At 47.6% G+C, this 17,152-nt stretch overlaps 1 protein-coding gene across 7 annotated transcripts in view; it reads left to right on the forward strand.

Moving 5' to 3' along the window:
* Positions 11,977 to 17,152, forward strand: part of QKI (QKI, KH domain containing RNA binding) — a 156,879-nt gene continuing 151,703 nt past the window's right edge. For 4 of the 7 annotated variants that reach the window (XR_001918566.1, XM_018053446.1, XM_018053448.1 and 1 more), the window contains exon 1: positions 12,005 to 12,251. Coding sequence is in view for 6 of the 7 variants with exons in the window: in XM_018053446.1 (XP_017908935.1) it covers positions 12,110 to 12,251 (142 nt within the window). In the remaining variant the exon portion in view is untranslated. Of the gene's footprint in view, positions 12,252 to 17,152 lie in introns of all 7 variants that reach the window. The other 3 variants (XM_018053449.1, XM_018053451.1, XM_018053450.1) reach the window with 2 other exon arrangements.

Raw genomic sequence — 17,152 nt, forward strand, 5'->3', positions numbered from 1 at the left:
ACCTCTGAGACCGTGTGGACAGGCAGCTGGGGTGACAGGAAGTGACCCTCTGACCAAGATGACAGAGAAAACAAGAGAAGGCACAGGCAGAAAGGCAAGATATTGAACTTGAGACTGAATGGGGCAGGGGACCCACTGGAGAGAGGGTCTCTGAGCACTGAGCCCAGATCTGTGTCATCTGCAGGACAGCTCAGTGATGTGGTCGAGATTTTGCCTTGGGGAAGTCTGGTCTGAAAATAGGAGACTTAAGTTTTTTGCTGTGGTCTATAGCTTGACCCTTGCTTGGTGCATAATTGTTGTATACTAGTTGTATACTAGTTACTAAGCCAGTTTTAGAAAACTAGATATCCAGAGGAAGATTCTTATCAAGCCCTTATAACGTCAGGGATCCAGTTATAGCTCAGACTGACTCACACCCCCTAGGAATCTATTGATAATAACTCTGGCCTCCTGCTAATAAGAAAACATGAGATGCAAATGTAAATTTTGTTCAGCATTAGTATTACAAGGGGCATGCGATTCACTGTGAAGCCAGACTCACAATTACAACACTGTCTATCTGAAAGATTCTTTTTTCAGCCACCTTGATTCATGTGTCCTGGCCTTCACTCTGAAATGATGCGCTGAAACCATTTGGCTACATTTGGCTACCCTGAAAACCTCTTAAGAGAAAGTGTTCGCTCCACTGGTAAACTGCTTGGAGGCTACACACACAGCCTGGGGCTGGGAGAAGGTGACCGATCCATGGGACACTCCAGGCAAGAATACTGGAGCTGGTTGCCATGCCCTTCTCCAGGGGATCTTCCCGACCCAGGGATCGAACCCAGGCCTCCTGCATTGCAGGCAGCTTCTTTCCTCTCTGAGCCACCAGGGAAGCCCTACAGATCCCAGGGCAGTGGGCATCCTGGTCTCAGAGATCTAGTCTGGCTGACGCTGAGGCTCCTGGAGGTTCACTTGCAGAGGTCAAGTTCACCTCCGGGAACCCAGTGCTGCCACGGTCTTCCAGCTGCTTCACATGTGATTGAACAGCCTGGCTTGCAGGGGCCACCTGTGAGTGTTTGCCTCCTCCCACCCTACTTGGCGATTTTAAGTTCCTCAAAACATGAACTATTTTTTTTTCCCTTGATGTCTGATTTAAATAACGAGGGTGGTATTCATTGCTTTGCTTAGCGATGTCTGCTGGGACATAAGGAAGCATGGTTTTGCTTAGAGGGCCGGTGGGGCAGACGCCCCTACTCCTTCACTCAGCTGTGCCTGCTGGTTCGAGCCGCCCATGCTGGGCACCAGAGAAAGCCCCTGACCTGGCCCCGTGCAGCCCAACAGTTGCCCGGACCTCACATTTTAAGCCCTGGGCTGGCTCTCAACTGTCAGTGGAATGGAGGTTGCTGTAGGTACCGTGGGAGCCAGAAGGGAGGATCTTCCCAGGTCCCTCCTCTAACTCCAGCCTGGGGGCGGGGGACTCGGAGACAGGGTGGGAGGGGACAGCGCCTCCTCTCCCCCATCTGCCCTCAGGTCTGGGAGAGCATGGAGGCCCTGGGCCAGCTCTGGATCTCCCGGGTTGCAGCTGACAACCCAGCCAGCCGGGGATCAAGGCTCCTTTTCATCAGGTTATTGTCCTTTTGCTTCCTAGTGTCAGCAGTCCTGGGAACAGGAAACGGTTTTGTGCAATGGGAAGTGACAGGAAACTGATGACTAACTACTTTTGAGCTTTGCAGATACAGTTTCAACGTACACAGAGATACTGACACACATTCCGAGACACATGTGCATGGATAAATAAGAGCTAAATCTAGACCTTACTCCGGTCAGTTTTTAAGGCAATGCTGTTTATTGACAGCTTCCTGTGCTCTTGGGACTCTGCTAGGCCCTTCAGTCCTTCACTGAATCCTGACAACCTCCTTGGGTTCCACAGTCAGCTTTTACAGGGGAGAAGAGAGTCCGAGGCAGCTGACGTACTTGCTGGTAAGTGCCAGGACGTTCTCAGCTCCTGGTCTAGACGCCTGTCCTCAGCTGCCTCCTCTAAGGGCTGGCAAACTTCAGGCTGAATGTTCTGGGGCATGTTGCACTGCATGGGGGTGAAAGAATTCCTCCAAATCATCCGTGAGAAGAGCGTTCCCATGGCTTGGCAGGTCACTCCATGGCCGGTATTATGGTATTATGATTTCGTATGTTCACTGTGCAGAAGGAAGTACTTCTCAGGTCCCCGCTGGCATCGTCTTGAGTCTAGAGATGAAAGGCCTCTGTACCCCCACCAGGCCCGGAGCTTGCAGCCCGGATAGGGAGATGGCCAGCTCCTCCCATTCTGCTTGGTGTCTGCTCTGAAGCTCCAGCTGAATGGCCAGGCCCTGGTGATTAAGTGAAAGCATGCCTTCCTGAAATCAGGCCTCACACAGGCTGAAATGCAGAGACCTGGTCAGCTGCTGGGGAGGAGAAAGTCAAGTCCGGCCATCGGTCCCTAGAGGTCAAAGAGCCTGGTGTAGGGAAGGACCTGGGGCTTCCGCTCACCAGCAGCCAGGCAGCTGGAGAGGAGGCTGGTCCCCAGGGTGGGTGGTGGATTACCGCTGGCCTATCCGCTGATGGGACAGCTTAGGAGAGCGCCTCTGAACCCCGTGAACCCGAGTCTTTCTTCCCTTTCCTCATTTCACAATGTAACAGTTTCGTGTTCTCGATTCTCTTCTTATATTCTCTCTGCTTTCCTGATAGCCTTACCTGGATGGGGAGATGACGGTAGCCCCGCCCACTGTGTGCTACCAAGCCGGCAGGCAACTTCCTGCTCCGACTTCATTCCAGACGACGCTAGAAATACAGGGCACTGGTTTTAGAACTGCGGGCACAAAATGCGTTACTCATTTCACCACGGTATGTTTTATTTCCATCTAGAAATGATGCCTACTGCCAATGGATATGAAGAAAATTTCATTGTAATTAATGCCAGTTATTCAAGTTGGTGGCCCTTGAAGATCTATAAAAGGCAGCTGAGACACAGTTTTACACGCGGATTTGAATAGAGTATTTAGGAAGCAGTAAATGCTGTCATCATCAGCCTGACTTTGGACAGTTCAGCCAGGGTATGTGAATGGCCCTATAGGACTGGGGAGAAAGCCAGGCAGCTGTACTTCTTTGGTGGGAAATATAGAGTTCACCATAAAGAGGATGAGTCATCATTTTTCAGCTCTGGAAACCTGTTTCTGAGAGCATTATTTGGTGAAAAGTAGAAAATAAGACTGAAGACTTTGGTATTTCATTGTAACCCAGTAAATATGATTTCTAGAAATCTTCTAATTTTGGATATGTGCTCAAAGAACTTATGCATATTTTAGGAAAAAATCTATGCATTTTAGGTGCAGTTAGTAGAAACTAACAAACTCAAGCTTAATGGACGTGAAGACATGAAGCAAACAACCTTCCGACATGTAAATAAGCTGACACTAACAGAGATAATATTGAAAATGTCTTTAACAACTGGTATGGCAGGTGCGCAGATGAGCTGAGAGCCTGCTGGCCAGGTGGGAGCAGGGTGTCAGGTGTCAGGATCAGGGGATTCTTGGGGGTTCTGGGAGAAGGGCTCGGTCTTGTGGCTAAGAGCTCAGAGCAGTAACTACGCTCTAGGGGGTGCTGAATATCAGTGTTGTTAATAATTACTTTTTTTTAGTGTATTAAATTTTTTGGTGAATAATTGCTATTAATTTTATATCTAAATAAAGTTAAAGTGTCTCTGATAAAATATCATTGCTATACAAGTACTTCGATATTAAATCAAGAGGTACCACAGATTCAGGGGACCGTGGATGCTATGGGCCCACTGTCCCAAGTAGTCTGTTTCTTGCGGACTGAGACCATCTCACACTCTAGGAACCATTGCATCATGTTGCAAAAGCTCTTCCCACTGTGGCCCCTCCCTGTACTTCTGTTTCCTTGGTCACCAAGGGCAAGGATTTTCAGATGCTACTGTTTACTTAGGTAATTATTCTGGGGTGTGAGGAGATTAACAGCTGCTTGCCTTCTCTGGAGCTCAAATATGTCTGTGTTTCTTTTTGTTTGTTTGTTTTATTTATTCAAACAAATAATTATTGAAAGGAGATTACTTGTAAAGCATTTAAAAAGCAGAAAGAGCAACAGGCCTTGAAGTCTACCCTCTAGGAATTTTTACGTTCTCCTAGTATAGGTTTTCCACTAGAAACCCTAGATGCAATTGTTTAGTGTTCTGCTTTTATTAAGTTGTAATATGATTTAAAAAAAGGAGAAGATTTGGTTTTAACCCTTTGGAAATTATAAAAATAAGGCTGTCAGTCAAATGCATTATATTGTTTAAGGGAAACAAAAATCCATACATATAATTTTATTTCAACGAGGAGTACAAAATTGGACAGCTAAGCTTTTAAAATACATTTCTTTAAAAAAAAAAAACATTTCTTATTGCTATTGCAAGACTACCCATCTGTACATGGGGTTAGCCTAGGCACAGAAATTAAATTACAACAAAGTACTTGTGGATGTGGATGAAAACGCCTTATACAGAGTCACAGGATTTCAGAACCTCTAAAGACTTCCAAGATCACTCAGTTCAACTCTCAGGGACTGAGCTTCTCCTTCAGTGCCACACAGCTCCTTCGGCTACAACTGATAAAGCCTTTTTATACCCAGCCCAGCATTGCTTTCTCTATGTGACACCAGCAGTATTTCAATTAGACAGAAGAACTTGACATTTGAAAAGCTTGAGTATCACTATTGGTTAGAATACTGAAAAAAGACTGGCAGAGTTAGAAGATGACAGCACTTTAGCTATGAAAAGACAGACTGCTCAGGGCACCCAGATTTAAGTCGTAAGAGGGGGCAGCAGGGTGCTGGAGGAAGTCACCCGGGACTTGGAAGGTCTGGTTTGAACATTGTCCCCAGAATTGTCCCCTAGTTGTGTGACGCATCATGTCATTTCATTAACTCTCTGACCTGCTGGTTCTTCGCTATGAAGTAGGGGTAATACTCAGTTCAGAGCTGCTATGGACTCAGAGAGGTAGTAACTGAAGTGCTTGGGACTCCCTAGGGATTCAGTAAACATCAGCCCTCTGTCTCCCTGGTCCCACTGGGAGCGTGGCTTAGAAAGTACAATACGGAAGAGAAAAACTCTGGAAAAACAGAACCATCTACCATCAGTTGAATTTCAGTAAAGGATAACGGCATTTGACTAAACGGCTGGGACGTTAGTAGGCACACTTCCCATGCTCCTAAAATGCTCACTCACATGAGCTATTTAAAACTTAGTGCAGAAATTAGGAGTTACACAGTATCCGTTCAATATGTCCAAAAAATTCAACCACAGATTCATCCTGAAGGAAGGAGATCCTAAAGAACAACACACGAACCCGATCCAGGGAAACACTATGGAAATCGTTGCAATCACAAAACCTTGAATGTCGGAAAGGTGATCAAAACACAGCGAGCATTTAATTGACTACCATAGCCCTATAATTAACAGACAATTGTCTTTTTAGTTAGTGTCTGTCAAAATATGGAATGAAGATTGGATTTCATGGCACAAGGGCCTGCATCTTGGCTGGGAATGGTTTTACCTCTAAAGTTTCCTTCAGGGTCAAATGAGTAGAAACCTGATACTACCAGCTAACATCTAACCCCAGCAGACGTTTAAACTCAGTGTTAGTATTACATCTTCAAGGATCCTGTTAGTGGTTTAAAAGGTGGCACAGTTAACATTAGACGGGAGTAGTGCCTTTTATTTTACAAATGCTATATTTATGCTAGGAGATATAAATATACCTCACTGAAGGAATCCAAATCCACAGTACCATTTTATTGATTTCTTTTTTTTGTATTAAAAACAATTCCCAAAGCTCTTCTCTAGGAACACACTAGCTTGTTCTTTACAGAAACTCCTATTGTAAAGTCTGTAAGTCTATACTTTCCCATTTTCAAAGTTTTTCTCTATGCCCTTCCTCAGTTCTGTTGCTCTTCCCTAAGCAAGACAGCAAACTCAGCTCCCCATGCTGCTGCTGCTGCTAAGTCACTTCAGTCGTGTCTGACTCTGTGCAACCCCATATACGGCAGCCCACCAGGCTCCCCCATCCCTGGGATTCTCCAGGCAAGAATACTGGAGTGGGTTGCCATTTCCTTCTCCAATGCATGAAAGTGAAAAGTGAAAGTGAAGTCGCTCAGCTGTACCCCACTCTTCGTGACCCCATGGACTATAGCCCACCAGGCTCCTCCGTCCATGGGATTTTCCAGGCAAGAGTATTGGAGTGGGGTGCCATTGCCTTCCCCGCCCCACGCAGACTCACTTAGGTACTCATTTCCATTTGTAAGGCACCATGTCTTAAGCATCCGCTCTGTTTTGGTTAACTTTTCATATGTATGTGATATTGGCTCCCAGCTTAGTCTGTAAGCACCTTAGGGTTAATGAGAGGTATTTAGCTATAATGGGAACTCAAATATTTGTTAAGATATTCACGCTTAAAATGTGTCATTTTCAACCTTTTAAACAGCAGCTGATAAACCATCCCACAATTTAAAAGGATACTCACAAAATCTATTCAGGTGATAAACTTTACAAAGATATTGGGAAAAGTCCATTCCCTTTTTGGACACTCTAAGGATTAAGACTTTTAAAAACAGAACATTCAGGACAAAAAGCCGTCAGAGGCTGATGCTTAACGTAGAAGAAGCATTTTCCTTCCTGTGAGAACTGCATGGTGCTGATGAAAAAAAAATACTATAACTTTCTATTTTTAAACGTCAAGAATGGCAACAAATAACGCCAGTCAAATTTAAGAGAACAGAAAGTGTTATTTCCACTCATGGTTAATTACTGATAGATATGGGAACCTTTTTAGTGTCAATATATTAGATGACATGGGCCTCCAGGGTAGCTTCAGACAGTAAAGAATCTGCCTGGCTTCTCAGGTGGTGCTAGTGGTCAAGAACCCGCCTCCCAACGCAGGAGACGCAAGAGACTTTTGATCCCTGAGTCGGGAAGGTCCCCTTGAGAAGGAAATGGCAACCCACTCCAGTATCCTTGCCTGGAAAATTCCAGGGACAGAGGAGCCTGGTGGGCTATGGTCCATGGGGCTGCAAAGAGTGGGACACGACTCAGTGATTGAGCAATATTAGATGACATAATTTCTCAGTGAAAAAAGTTTTATAAGGATCTTCAAATAGGAGCTCACTCATACATATATTGTAACTTTCTGTGTAACATACAAATATGTTGTATCTTATTATGAATATCAAAAAGATGTTTTTGTAATAATATAGTCTTTTCACCGGAGAAGGCAATGGCACCCTACTCCAGTACTCTTGCCTGGAAAATCCCATGGACGGAGGAGCCTGGTAGGCTGCAGTCCATGGGGTCACTAAGAGTCGGACACGACTGAGCAACTTCACTTTCACTTTCACCCATTGGAGAAGGAAATGGCAACTCACTCCAGTGTTCTTGCCTGGAGAATCCCAGGGATGGGGGAGCCTGGTGGGCTGCCGTCTATGGGGCTGCACAGAGTCGGACACGACTGAAGCAACTTAGCAGCAGCAGCAGCAGTCTTTTCCACATTAACTTCTAGCTTTTTAAGCTACTGAAAGGCAAGCAATGTATTTCAAGAATTTCTGTTCCTCACTGTACTTGTCATTTGTTGTGTAATTAATGGTATAATACGTACACATCAAATATGTGCCAGGTAGGTAGGAGTTTGAGATAAAAGGAAGAGCTACTGTGGATACTGGTGGACAGTTGGGAGGCCTCACCCTGTCTGGACCCCGTTCTTCCCTGTATGGTCCAGCTACTTACTGCTCTAAAGCACTCTCTCTCTTTCTGAAATCTGGCTATTCACACCCACCCCAGATGTTTGCTCTGTGGATTATAAGAAATAATGTAGGTAAGGGTTTTGCATAGATCCTGGTGCATAACAAGCACTTAAAATTTTTTGTAACATATTTTTAATGTGCCTACATGAACATTCAGTCTTGAGGGGTTGGGAGTTCCAAACAGAACAAAGTAAAGTCTTTGCTCTCAAGGAGCTCACAGTGTAGTGGGAGGAGACAAATTTACCCATAGGTAGACAGTGTCATGTACATATGTGAGAGTTGGACCATAAAGAAGGCTGAGTACAGAAGAATTGATGCATCTGAGCTGTGGTCTTGGAGAAGACTCTTGAGAATCCCTTGGACGGCAAGGAGATTCCATCAGTCCACCCTAAAGGAAATCAGTCCTGAATATTCATTGGAAGGACTGATGCTGAAGCTCCAATAGCTTGGCCACCTGATGAGAAGAGCAAGCTCATTGGAAAAGACTCTGATGCTGGGAAAGACTGAAGGCAAAAAGAGAACGGGGCAACAGAGGATGAGACAGTTGAATGGCATCACTGACTCAACAAATGTGAGTTTGAACAAGTTCCGGGAGATGGTGAAGGACAGGGAAGCCTGGTGTGCGGTCCATGGGGTAGCAAGGAGTCGGACATAACTGAGACTGAACAGCAACAAAGACAGTGTCAGGTGGAAATAAACGCCATGAAAAGAATTATAAGAGGGGTGGATGCGTAAGCAGAGAGCAAATGGCAGGTGTGCGTGTCTTAAATACACACATACACTATTTTATACAGGGTGGCAAGGGAAGCCTTCTCTTGTAAGTCTTGAGAAAAAGTGTATGGGAGGGCGGTGCTTTGAGATGTGTGCGAAAAACTCAGCAAGGAGAGGCAACACTGAAGCAAAGTCCTGGAGTAGGACTTTGAACAGAGGGGCTAGGGGCTGGAAGAGCCCAACACAAGGCCACCAAGGCAGCAGGAGGCGAGGGCACCTGGACCCACAGGCCTCTCTGGGCTTTTTTCAACTGTGGCGGGGGGACCACTGAAGAACTGTGGGCAGAAAAGTTATCTTCAAATATTTAAAGAGGCAGAACAGAGTAGCTACTGTCAAATGGTGTGACCATAAGGGATTTGATACATAAGGAAATGAATACTGTCTATCACTTTTCTCAACTCTGATGTGGTTCATCTCGACTGTAAGTACCAGTTAGTCATGTGAAACTGCCGTTTCTATGGGTCAAAAATGGTGGACACCATCCAAAGTTCCCACCTTATTGGACAGGGTTAGTAGAGGGGCACAGAGCACAGGCTTTAGAATACAATATAACTGGATTTGAATTCCACGTCTAGGACTCATGAGCTATAACCCTGGGCAAGTTATTCAATCTCCTTCTTCTTGGGTTTCCCCTTACATAAAATGGGACTAATAGCATAACCTAAGTTACAAGGCTGAACTAAAAATTAAATGAGATATACATTCAGCACAAGGCCTGGGAGCTTAATAAAGAAGTGAACAGATTACGAAGACTGAACATTTTACACTAAAGTCAAATGAATAACTTAGTACCAAAACCCTTCACAACTATCATTCTGCCAGCTACTAAGGAAACACACCTTACCTTAGTTTTTGAAGAGACAACAGCAGCTTTTGATTAAATTACTATACCCTGCATTTAGAATATTCATCCTTTAATAGATAATTAGGTGAATATTCTTGGCAACCCACTCCAGTCTTCTTGCCTGGAGAATCTCTGTGGACAGATGAGCCTGGCAGGGCTACAGTCCATGGGGTTGCAGAGAGTCGGACAGGACTGAGCGACTAAGCACAGCGCAGCTCCGGTCAATCTTCTATAGCTCCACTAACAATGATGGGTGTTGGTGAACTTAAAATATTTCAGTTTAATGTTTTCAACTTTGTCTAGCAAAGCAATTCCATTTCCTCTATCGACTTAGCTTGATTTTAAAAGCAAACTCACTTTATGCTTTTTAAATGAATAGGCCAGAAGCTACTTGCCACTCGAGTTTTTGTTTGAAATTCATTTAATAGTTTCAATACAATTCAAAAAGTGTATTCAGATTCCTCAGAATCTGAAACAAAATTTTATAAAAGAAACCAAAACCACCCAACAAATCCAGTTATTTAGAACACGGTAGACATGACTACGGACATGAAACTATTTCAGCATATGTCACTCCTACAATGGTCGGTTTTTGTATACATTATTTTGTATACATTATCAACTGAACATGTCATAAAGGGCTTGCAATAAAACACAGATGCCATTTGGTGGCTGACCACATTCTGCAAACCCAATTTTTTGAACAGCAGTGTGGCAGAAAATTCCTTCCCAAAGAAATAAAAATGTTTGAAATGTACTCCAACTGCAGGAAAATCCTCCTTGCCCAGTGTACGGTTATTTCTGCATGTGTGCAAATACCAGTGTTGACTTTGCGCTTTTCCAACTCAAGCACCCGCTCCTCGGTCCGTCTCGCCATGGGACACCGAAGCCGTCGCGAAGCGCTGCAGACGGCGCTCCCGATCCACTCCGGACTCGGCCCCGGAGGTGCGCGCGCCTCGCCGCAGCGGCTCTCGGGAGGGCTGGGGGCCACGGAAGCGGGCACGTCCTCCACGCCCAGACCCAGCCGCACCGCCCCGGCTACGCCGTCGCGGGGGCCAGAGGCGCCCACAGTTGGGGGGAACCCGCCACGCGACCCCCGAGGCCGGAGGCGCTCGCCGTGCGCGCCCACCGTGGAACCCGTCCTGGCGCAGGACAGCCCGGGGGCCGGGAGCGGAGACTACGCTACGTCGCAGCCCCCGCAGGCCCGACGGCCCGGCCACCGCGCAGTGGTGGCGATGGTGGGGGTTCCCCACACCGGGACCCCCCGCCCACCACCGCACGCGGCCCTCCCCCTCCCCCTGCCGGGGCGCGCCCCCTCCCCGGTCCCGCCCCGCCTCACGCAGGCGCGCGGCAGGTCCCGCCCCTTCCCCCCCTGGCTCGCGGGGCCCCGGCGGGGGCGGGGCGACCCTCGGAAGGGGCGTGGCCGCCGGCCTCAGACGCACGCACGCACGCGCTCTCGGGCCTTACGGCTACGTGTCGGGCCACGTGACGCCCACCCCGAAAGTCCCCCCGTGAAGCAACAGGACGTTAAAAAAAAAAAAATGTTTTTGGTGGGGTGGGGGCGGGGAGGGTGGCTGAGTGGCTTTTAAAAAACCTATAGTAACGGGGGAAGGGGACGGGGCCGTGCGGCGGCGAGCGCGGCCCCGACACGCCGTAGCGCGTCCCGCTGGAAATCCCACTCCCCCTAACGCCACAGCCCGACCGCGCCCGCCAGCAAGAGCCGGCCCGGCGGCGCCCCCTCAGCCCCCACACGCCCCAGTCCAAAACGCCGCCGCCGCCCTCTCCTGTCCAGCGGCCCCGCAGCGGCCCCTCCCTCCGCTCTCCGCTCGCCCGAAGCGGCGACCCCCCGGCCCGGCGCCCAGGCCGGGCTTCCGTGCGCCGCCTCCGTCACGCCGGCCGCCGCCGTTCCCCTCAGGCCGCCTGAGGGAGACGGCGCGGCGGCGGCGGCGCCTGGGCCGGGGGCCGCGGGGGGCGGCGGGAGGAGGAGCGCGCCGGCCGGGCCCCGCTAACGGCCGCCCTGCGCGGCCCCGCCCGCCGCCCGCCCCCGGCCCTCCCCGCGCCGCCGCCCCTCCCCCGCGCCGCCGCCGCCGCCGCCGCCGCTGGCAGCGCCGCCTGAACTGAGGCGAACTCCGCCGCCAAGTGAGTGAGGAGGAGGAGGCGGCGAGGAGGAGGAGGAAGAGGAGGAGCGGAGTCAGAGCGCGGCGGCAGCGGCAGCGGAGAGGCGGCCGCGGCGGGGACCAGCCCAGAGAGACCCCGAGCCCGCGGCAGAGGCGGCGGCGGCGGCCGAGCGGGCGCGACCAGCCGAGCGAGCGAGCGAGCGGGCGGGCGAGCGGCGGCGGCGGCGGCCCGGCTCCTCCTCGTCCGGCGCCGAGCGGCCCCGCGCCCGCACTCGGCCCGCGGAGACCCGCCTCCCGCCCGCCGGCCTCGTGAGGGACGCGCCGAGCCGGCGGCCGAGGAGCGGCGGCGGCGGGCCGGGAGCGCGTCGGGCCGCGGGCGGAAAGTGCCTGCGGGGGCGGGGAGAGCGCGGCGAGCGCGCGGTCCGGCCGCCCGGGCGCCCGGCGCGGGAGCGGAGCGGAGCGGGACGCCGAGTCCCGAGCGGCCGGCGGCCGGGGCTCCCCGCCCCTCCCTCCCTCTCCGGCGGCGGCGGCGGCGGCGGCGGCGGGTGGAGTGAGCTGCGGAGCCTGGAATATGGTGGGGGAAATGGAAACGAAGGAGAAGCCGAAGCCCACCCCAGATTACCTGATGCAGCTGATGAACGACAAGAAGCTCATGAGCAGCCTGCCCAACTTCTGCGGGATCTTCAACCACCTCGAGCGGCTGCTGGACGAAGGTGAGTCCTGCCCGGCCCGGCCCCTCGCGGCCCGCGCCCGGGCGGCGGCCCCTCTCCCCGGGACCCGACGCCCGCTGGAGTGTGGGGAGGGCGGGAAGGTCGCGCGGCCGCTGGCGGGGGGACCGTGCGCCCGGGGCCGGCGAGGCCCGGGCGGGGCGCACGGAGGCGGCGCCGAGGCCGGGGGGCGCGGGGCGGGCGGGCCGGGGCCGAGGCTCGGGCGGGACCCGCGGGCGGGACGCCCCCCCTCTACCCCGGGCTCCCTCAACCCGGCCCGGCCCTGCGCCGCTGGCTCCCCGGCGGGTGCGCTCGGGGAGGCTGCGGGGCCGCCGGCTCCCGGCCCGGCCTCGAGCTCCGCGACGGCCCCGAGCTCCGCGGGCCTCCTGGGGAGCAGCCCGGCCCTGCCCGCCCCTCGCCTCGCGGGCGCCTGAAGGACACCGGCCTCGGGCCCGCTGCCGGAGGGGCCGTCCCCCCTCCGCCCCCAAACGGAGGTCCTGGCGGTTCTCCGAGTGGGGCTTGTGCTTTTGTTTTTGGAAGTTTGCGCAGCTTGTAAATACTCGAGGGGACGGAGGAGCATGGGGCTGGGTGAATTGAAAGGCATCCCAGAGCCGACCGAAAGTACAGCCGCCGTAGCCGAAGGCGAGAACAAAATGACAGCGGAACGCACTTTTCTGTCCTTTTGTTTGGGGAAGCGAGCCCCGTCGGGGAGTTTTAAGTTCACTTTCGGGGGGGGTTGAACGCGAAATACCGCGAGGACGCGTGCGGGCGGCGTCCGACTTGGAGAGAACTTGGGCGGAGAGCTCTTCCCCGGGGCCGCGGCCGCCTCGGTGTGTAGGACAGGAAGCCGAGGCGCCCGAAAGGGCGAAGACGGAGCGAGCAAAAGTTTGCAGCAGAGCTTCGTCGGCGGAGAGCTGCGAGGAGCGAGGACCTCCGAGGACGTGCGTTCTGGACGACTCGAAGAGGGCTCGACCGAGGTTCGCCGGCGCGGCCGGGCCGGAGCGTCCCCGTCCGGGGGCGTTTCCGTGGCCGCCAGTAGAAAGGCGACCACCACGAAGGGGGTCATTTTTGAAAATCGAGTAGCGTGGAGTTTCTTTTTTTTTCTGCTTAGAAGCATCTCCGGGAGGACTGTTTGAAGAAAACGGAAAACTGCTGCATAGCGATGAACATTGGATTGTAGGTTTTTCGCAAGGATTTTGAGAGATTTTTACAACAGACCTGGGAGAAAGGAATCTGAAGGTTGGGGAGTTGGAATGTCACGCAAGAACAAAAGACCGGAAATATCTGCGTGATAAAAGGTGGTTGAAGAAGCATCCCAGGAGCTTTGGTTACCATGAAAGTCTCAGAAACAACTCGAAAGCTAGAAAACTGTTGGATATTACTGTGTAGTTTTTTTTTTTTTTTTGGTGTGTGTGCTTATATGTTAAATATACAGCAGTAGATAGATCTCATTGAGATGAGTTTTTTTCACCCCGTAGTTGAAACAGCAAATCTGTTCACATCAAATTGTTCCGGGGAAAACTTGAGCTGTGCCTTTAAGGAGTTCTGCTTTTCCTATTTGTGTTGGCATTTGAAAGCTTGTGGAGGCAGAAAACTTTCTGGAATGTCAAAAAAAAAAAAAAATTGCTGGAACTCTTAAATTGAGTATTTCCAATTGTGGGCGCTAAGGGGCGCCAGTTATTTTTTTTAAGCATAAGAGATGTTTGGAGCAAAATGTGTAACATTGTCAGTTACCTGACCTACATTAAATTTAGTTGAAACTTAAAATCATAGGTCATTTTGTCATTCTGTGTCCATATATATATTTGAAAATACTTCGGATCAATTTTATCACATTTCATGTGATTTCATGAATTCCACATGTGCTATGGAAGTAATAACGCTATTTTTTCTTGGCATATTTTGATGCATTTAAAGTTTTAGTAGTATTCGTAAAAGCTTTTGTTATGGTTTGCTTTTTATTTAAGCCTAGTTGTATAGAAGAAATCCTTTATAGTCATTAAAATGAAAACAGGCTTTGATTATATTAGGGTTAAAGTTAAGTTGCAGTCTGAATTAAAATGTTGGATTCAGTAAGACAGCATAGGAGATTATAAAAAGTTTGCAAATGTTTTCTCCTCATTTGTACTACTTGAAGTAAATAATTTGAGTTTCTCTGACTAGTTTTGAAAGATTTCTCATTTGTAGTGTTATGTTGGCCTGAAATCTCTAAATGGTAATTGAAGTTGGTTCTAACCTTTGGCATGATAATTTTTAATCTTCTAAATCTAGAATTCCAATTATGTCCATTATTTCTAACAAAGGTTTGTTTGTTCATTTCTCTCTGTTTGGAAATAGTAATCGTTTGAGTTTTAAATGTTGTAAACCACTGGTTGAGGAGGAAACAGTCTGAGTAATATGTATATTTTATTTTTATTATGGTTTGCTTCATCTCTTTCTCAGTCTCTGTTGAGTTTTAGCCTTTTTAACTCCTCAGCATGAAGAATGCTCCTGTATAGTGGCTAGGATGTTTAAAAAGGGACAGCATAATGACTAGGAAGTTTGATTGTTTTTTATCAGACCAGTACAAACAGGGAGGAAAAGGGGTTATTCCTTAGTGTGGAATAAGCTGCTTCCTGTAATTGTTAGCCTTTTTATGAACTTAATTTGATTTAAGAAAAATATTGGTTTCTGAAGTTCATCACGTTTTTATCTGTGCTGGATGATTTGATTCTCAAATTTGGCAAGTTGTCCTTTACTCCTTTGTGGCCTATCATTGTGCAGAACAAATTAATCTGCTTGTTTGTGGTTAGGAATTATAATTTTCTTTGTCCATATGATTGAAGAATTCTTTTTAAATTTAGTTAAAACTAAATTTTATTTCAGTGATTAATCAAGATATTGCATTTACTGACAGTAGTATCTTCTGATAATTGGAAGTTTTGAATGAGTAGCAATTTTATTTTGAAATATTTTTCAAAAGCATTAAAAATTTTTTCTGGTCAGTTTGAGAATATTTATTTGGCCAGTTACACATTGGGGATTTCTGTGTTCTAGATTTCGTTTGGTTGATTAAAACTTGAATGCTTTAGAGTGAGCATTTTAATTTTATGCCAAGTTAACCTTTAGTTTATATTTTGACTGTGGACTGTGAACAGTCTTTTTTTGTTTACTGTGTTGGTTTTTTTTGTTGTTGTGGAGCAAGGTGTCAGATTTTTCTCTGAAGTAACTTAATTTAGCATGGTTGCTTTCTTAGGTTGTTGAATGCATTCTAGGTTGGACTAGTCTCATGAAAGACATAGCATCAGTTGATAATTCTGGTACTTAGTCTTCCATTGAGATAGAGACGATCACAGATAGGTTTGAGGTTTTAAAGTGTTAAACTGCTCTTCCTTTAAAGAGAAGTTTTCCACTGAACCGCTGTGGAACTATTCATGGGAGAGAATAGGTTTTTTTTTTTTTTCGTGGAGGGGGGGACCCTTCCCTTGTGAAAGTGAGACTTAAGCAGAAACAGTATTTGAATGCAAATTCTGTTTTAATAAATTATTGCAATTTAGAATTGAGACAGCATAAAAGTAAAAATAAAATCACTCCACTTAAAAATCCCAAATAGGGGGAAATGGAGATCTAGAGATATTAAAATTAGATTCTGAGTTTTCAATTTTAGGCAGATATGAAAATTAATGTGAATATATGGTATAGTTTTTGAGGAAGGCTAGCCTAAATCTTTTTATTGTGGATAACTGAAAAAGTACTGCATGGTTCAGAAAAAGCAAACATGTTAGAGTCCACATTAGTGATCTGAAAAATTTGTGTTCACTTTCTCATGTTCTTTTTTGAGGTTGAGGGGTGAGGAGAGATGTAAATTTTCTTTTTGACCTCAATTTATTTTTTCTCACTTGTATCCTCTTCCTTGAAAATGAGGGCAAAAAAATACATAAAACTTGCTTTTCTAGCTAAACATTTTCCGGTATTAAGTGTTCGTTTCCATTCGTTCTGCATTCATTACTGAACGTGTTATATTTTTAGTTTTCCTACACTTTATTTTTTTTGAGAAATCTTGCTCAGTTTAGAAACTACATGGTTATTTATTTATTTTTTTGTATTGAGAGGAATTTTGTTATATAAGTTTATTATAGTTGGTTTTTTTTTTCCCCTGAGGAAGCATTGTTGACGATAATCAGTATCTGTGACAAACTGATTTTAAGTTGAAGTAATTAATTTGTTCTTTAGGAGCCAAGGTTGTGTTTCTGTATGCACAGACCTTTGCATTATTAGTAATGAGAAGGAAGCTAGTTTTCGTAATCAGTTTTCTCCTTTATTCTTTTTTCTTCTCACCCAGGAGGTGTCAGCAGCTATAATAAGGTAATAACGGAAATGATAATTTGTATTATGGGTCATTTATTCAACATTTGTTCAATACTTTTGAAGCTTAACTTCTCTGTAGACAGAGTGTGTATATAAAATACTTGTGCGTACTATGATGCAGGTGACTTCTTTTTCTTAACTTTATCCAATTTACATGATTTTGTAGTAAATCTGTACTCTCAAGGCTGTAATGTACTTGAGTTAATAGAAATAGGTCTCATTTGCTAGTGTTTGGTATGAGCACCTTTTCTTAAATGGCTTTGAGAATATCAAGTGAAAACAAGTTAATTTTATCTTTTTAAAGCTTTGTACACATCTTATTCCTGTTGTTATTCCCGTACTAGTCACAATTCTGACGTTGAAATGCATCTGGTTTTCATAAGAACAGATGGTTTTTGGCTTCCTTCTTAAGGGAAATAGATTACTGCAACAAAAGACATGAAGTGAACCCTCCTTCTCTTTCCTGAGCATGATTCAGGTGCTCCTTTTTTGAGGCCAGTAGAAGGTTTTTGTTTCATTTTTTGACTTTTTTGGGCATTAAAGATAATTACACCAGTGTG

The sequence above is a fragment of the Capra hircus genome, chromosome 9, assembly GCF_001704415.2.
Source record: "Capra hircus breed San Clemente chromosome 9, ASM170441v1, whole genome shotgun sequence".
Classification (NCBI taxonomy): Eukaryota; Metazoa; Chordata; class Mammalia; order Artiodactyla; family Bovidae; genus Capra; species Capra hircus.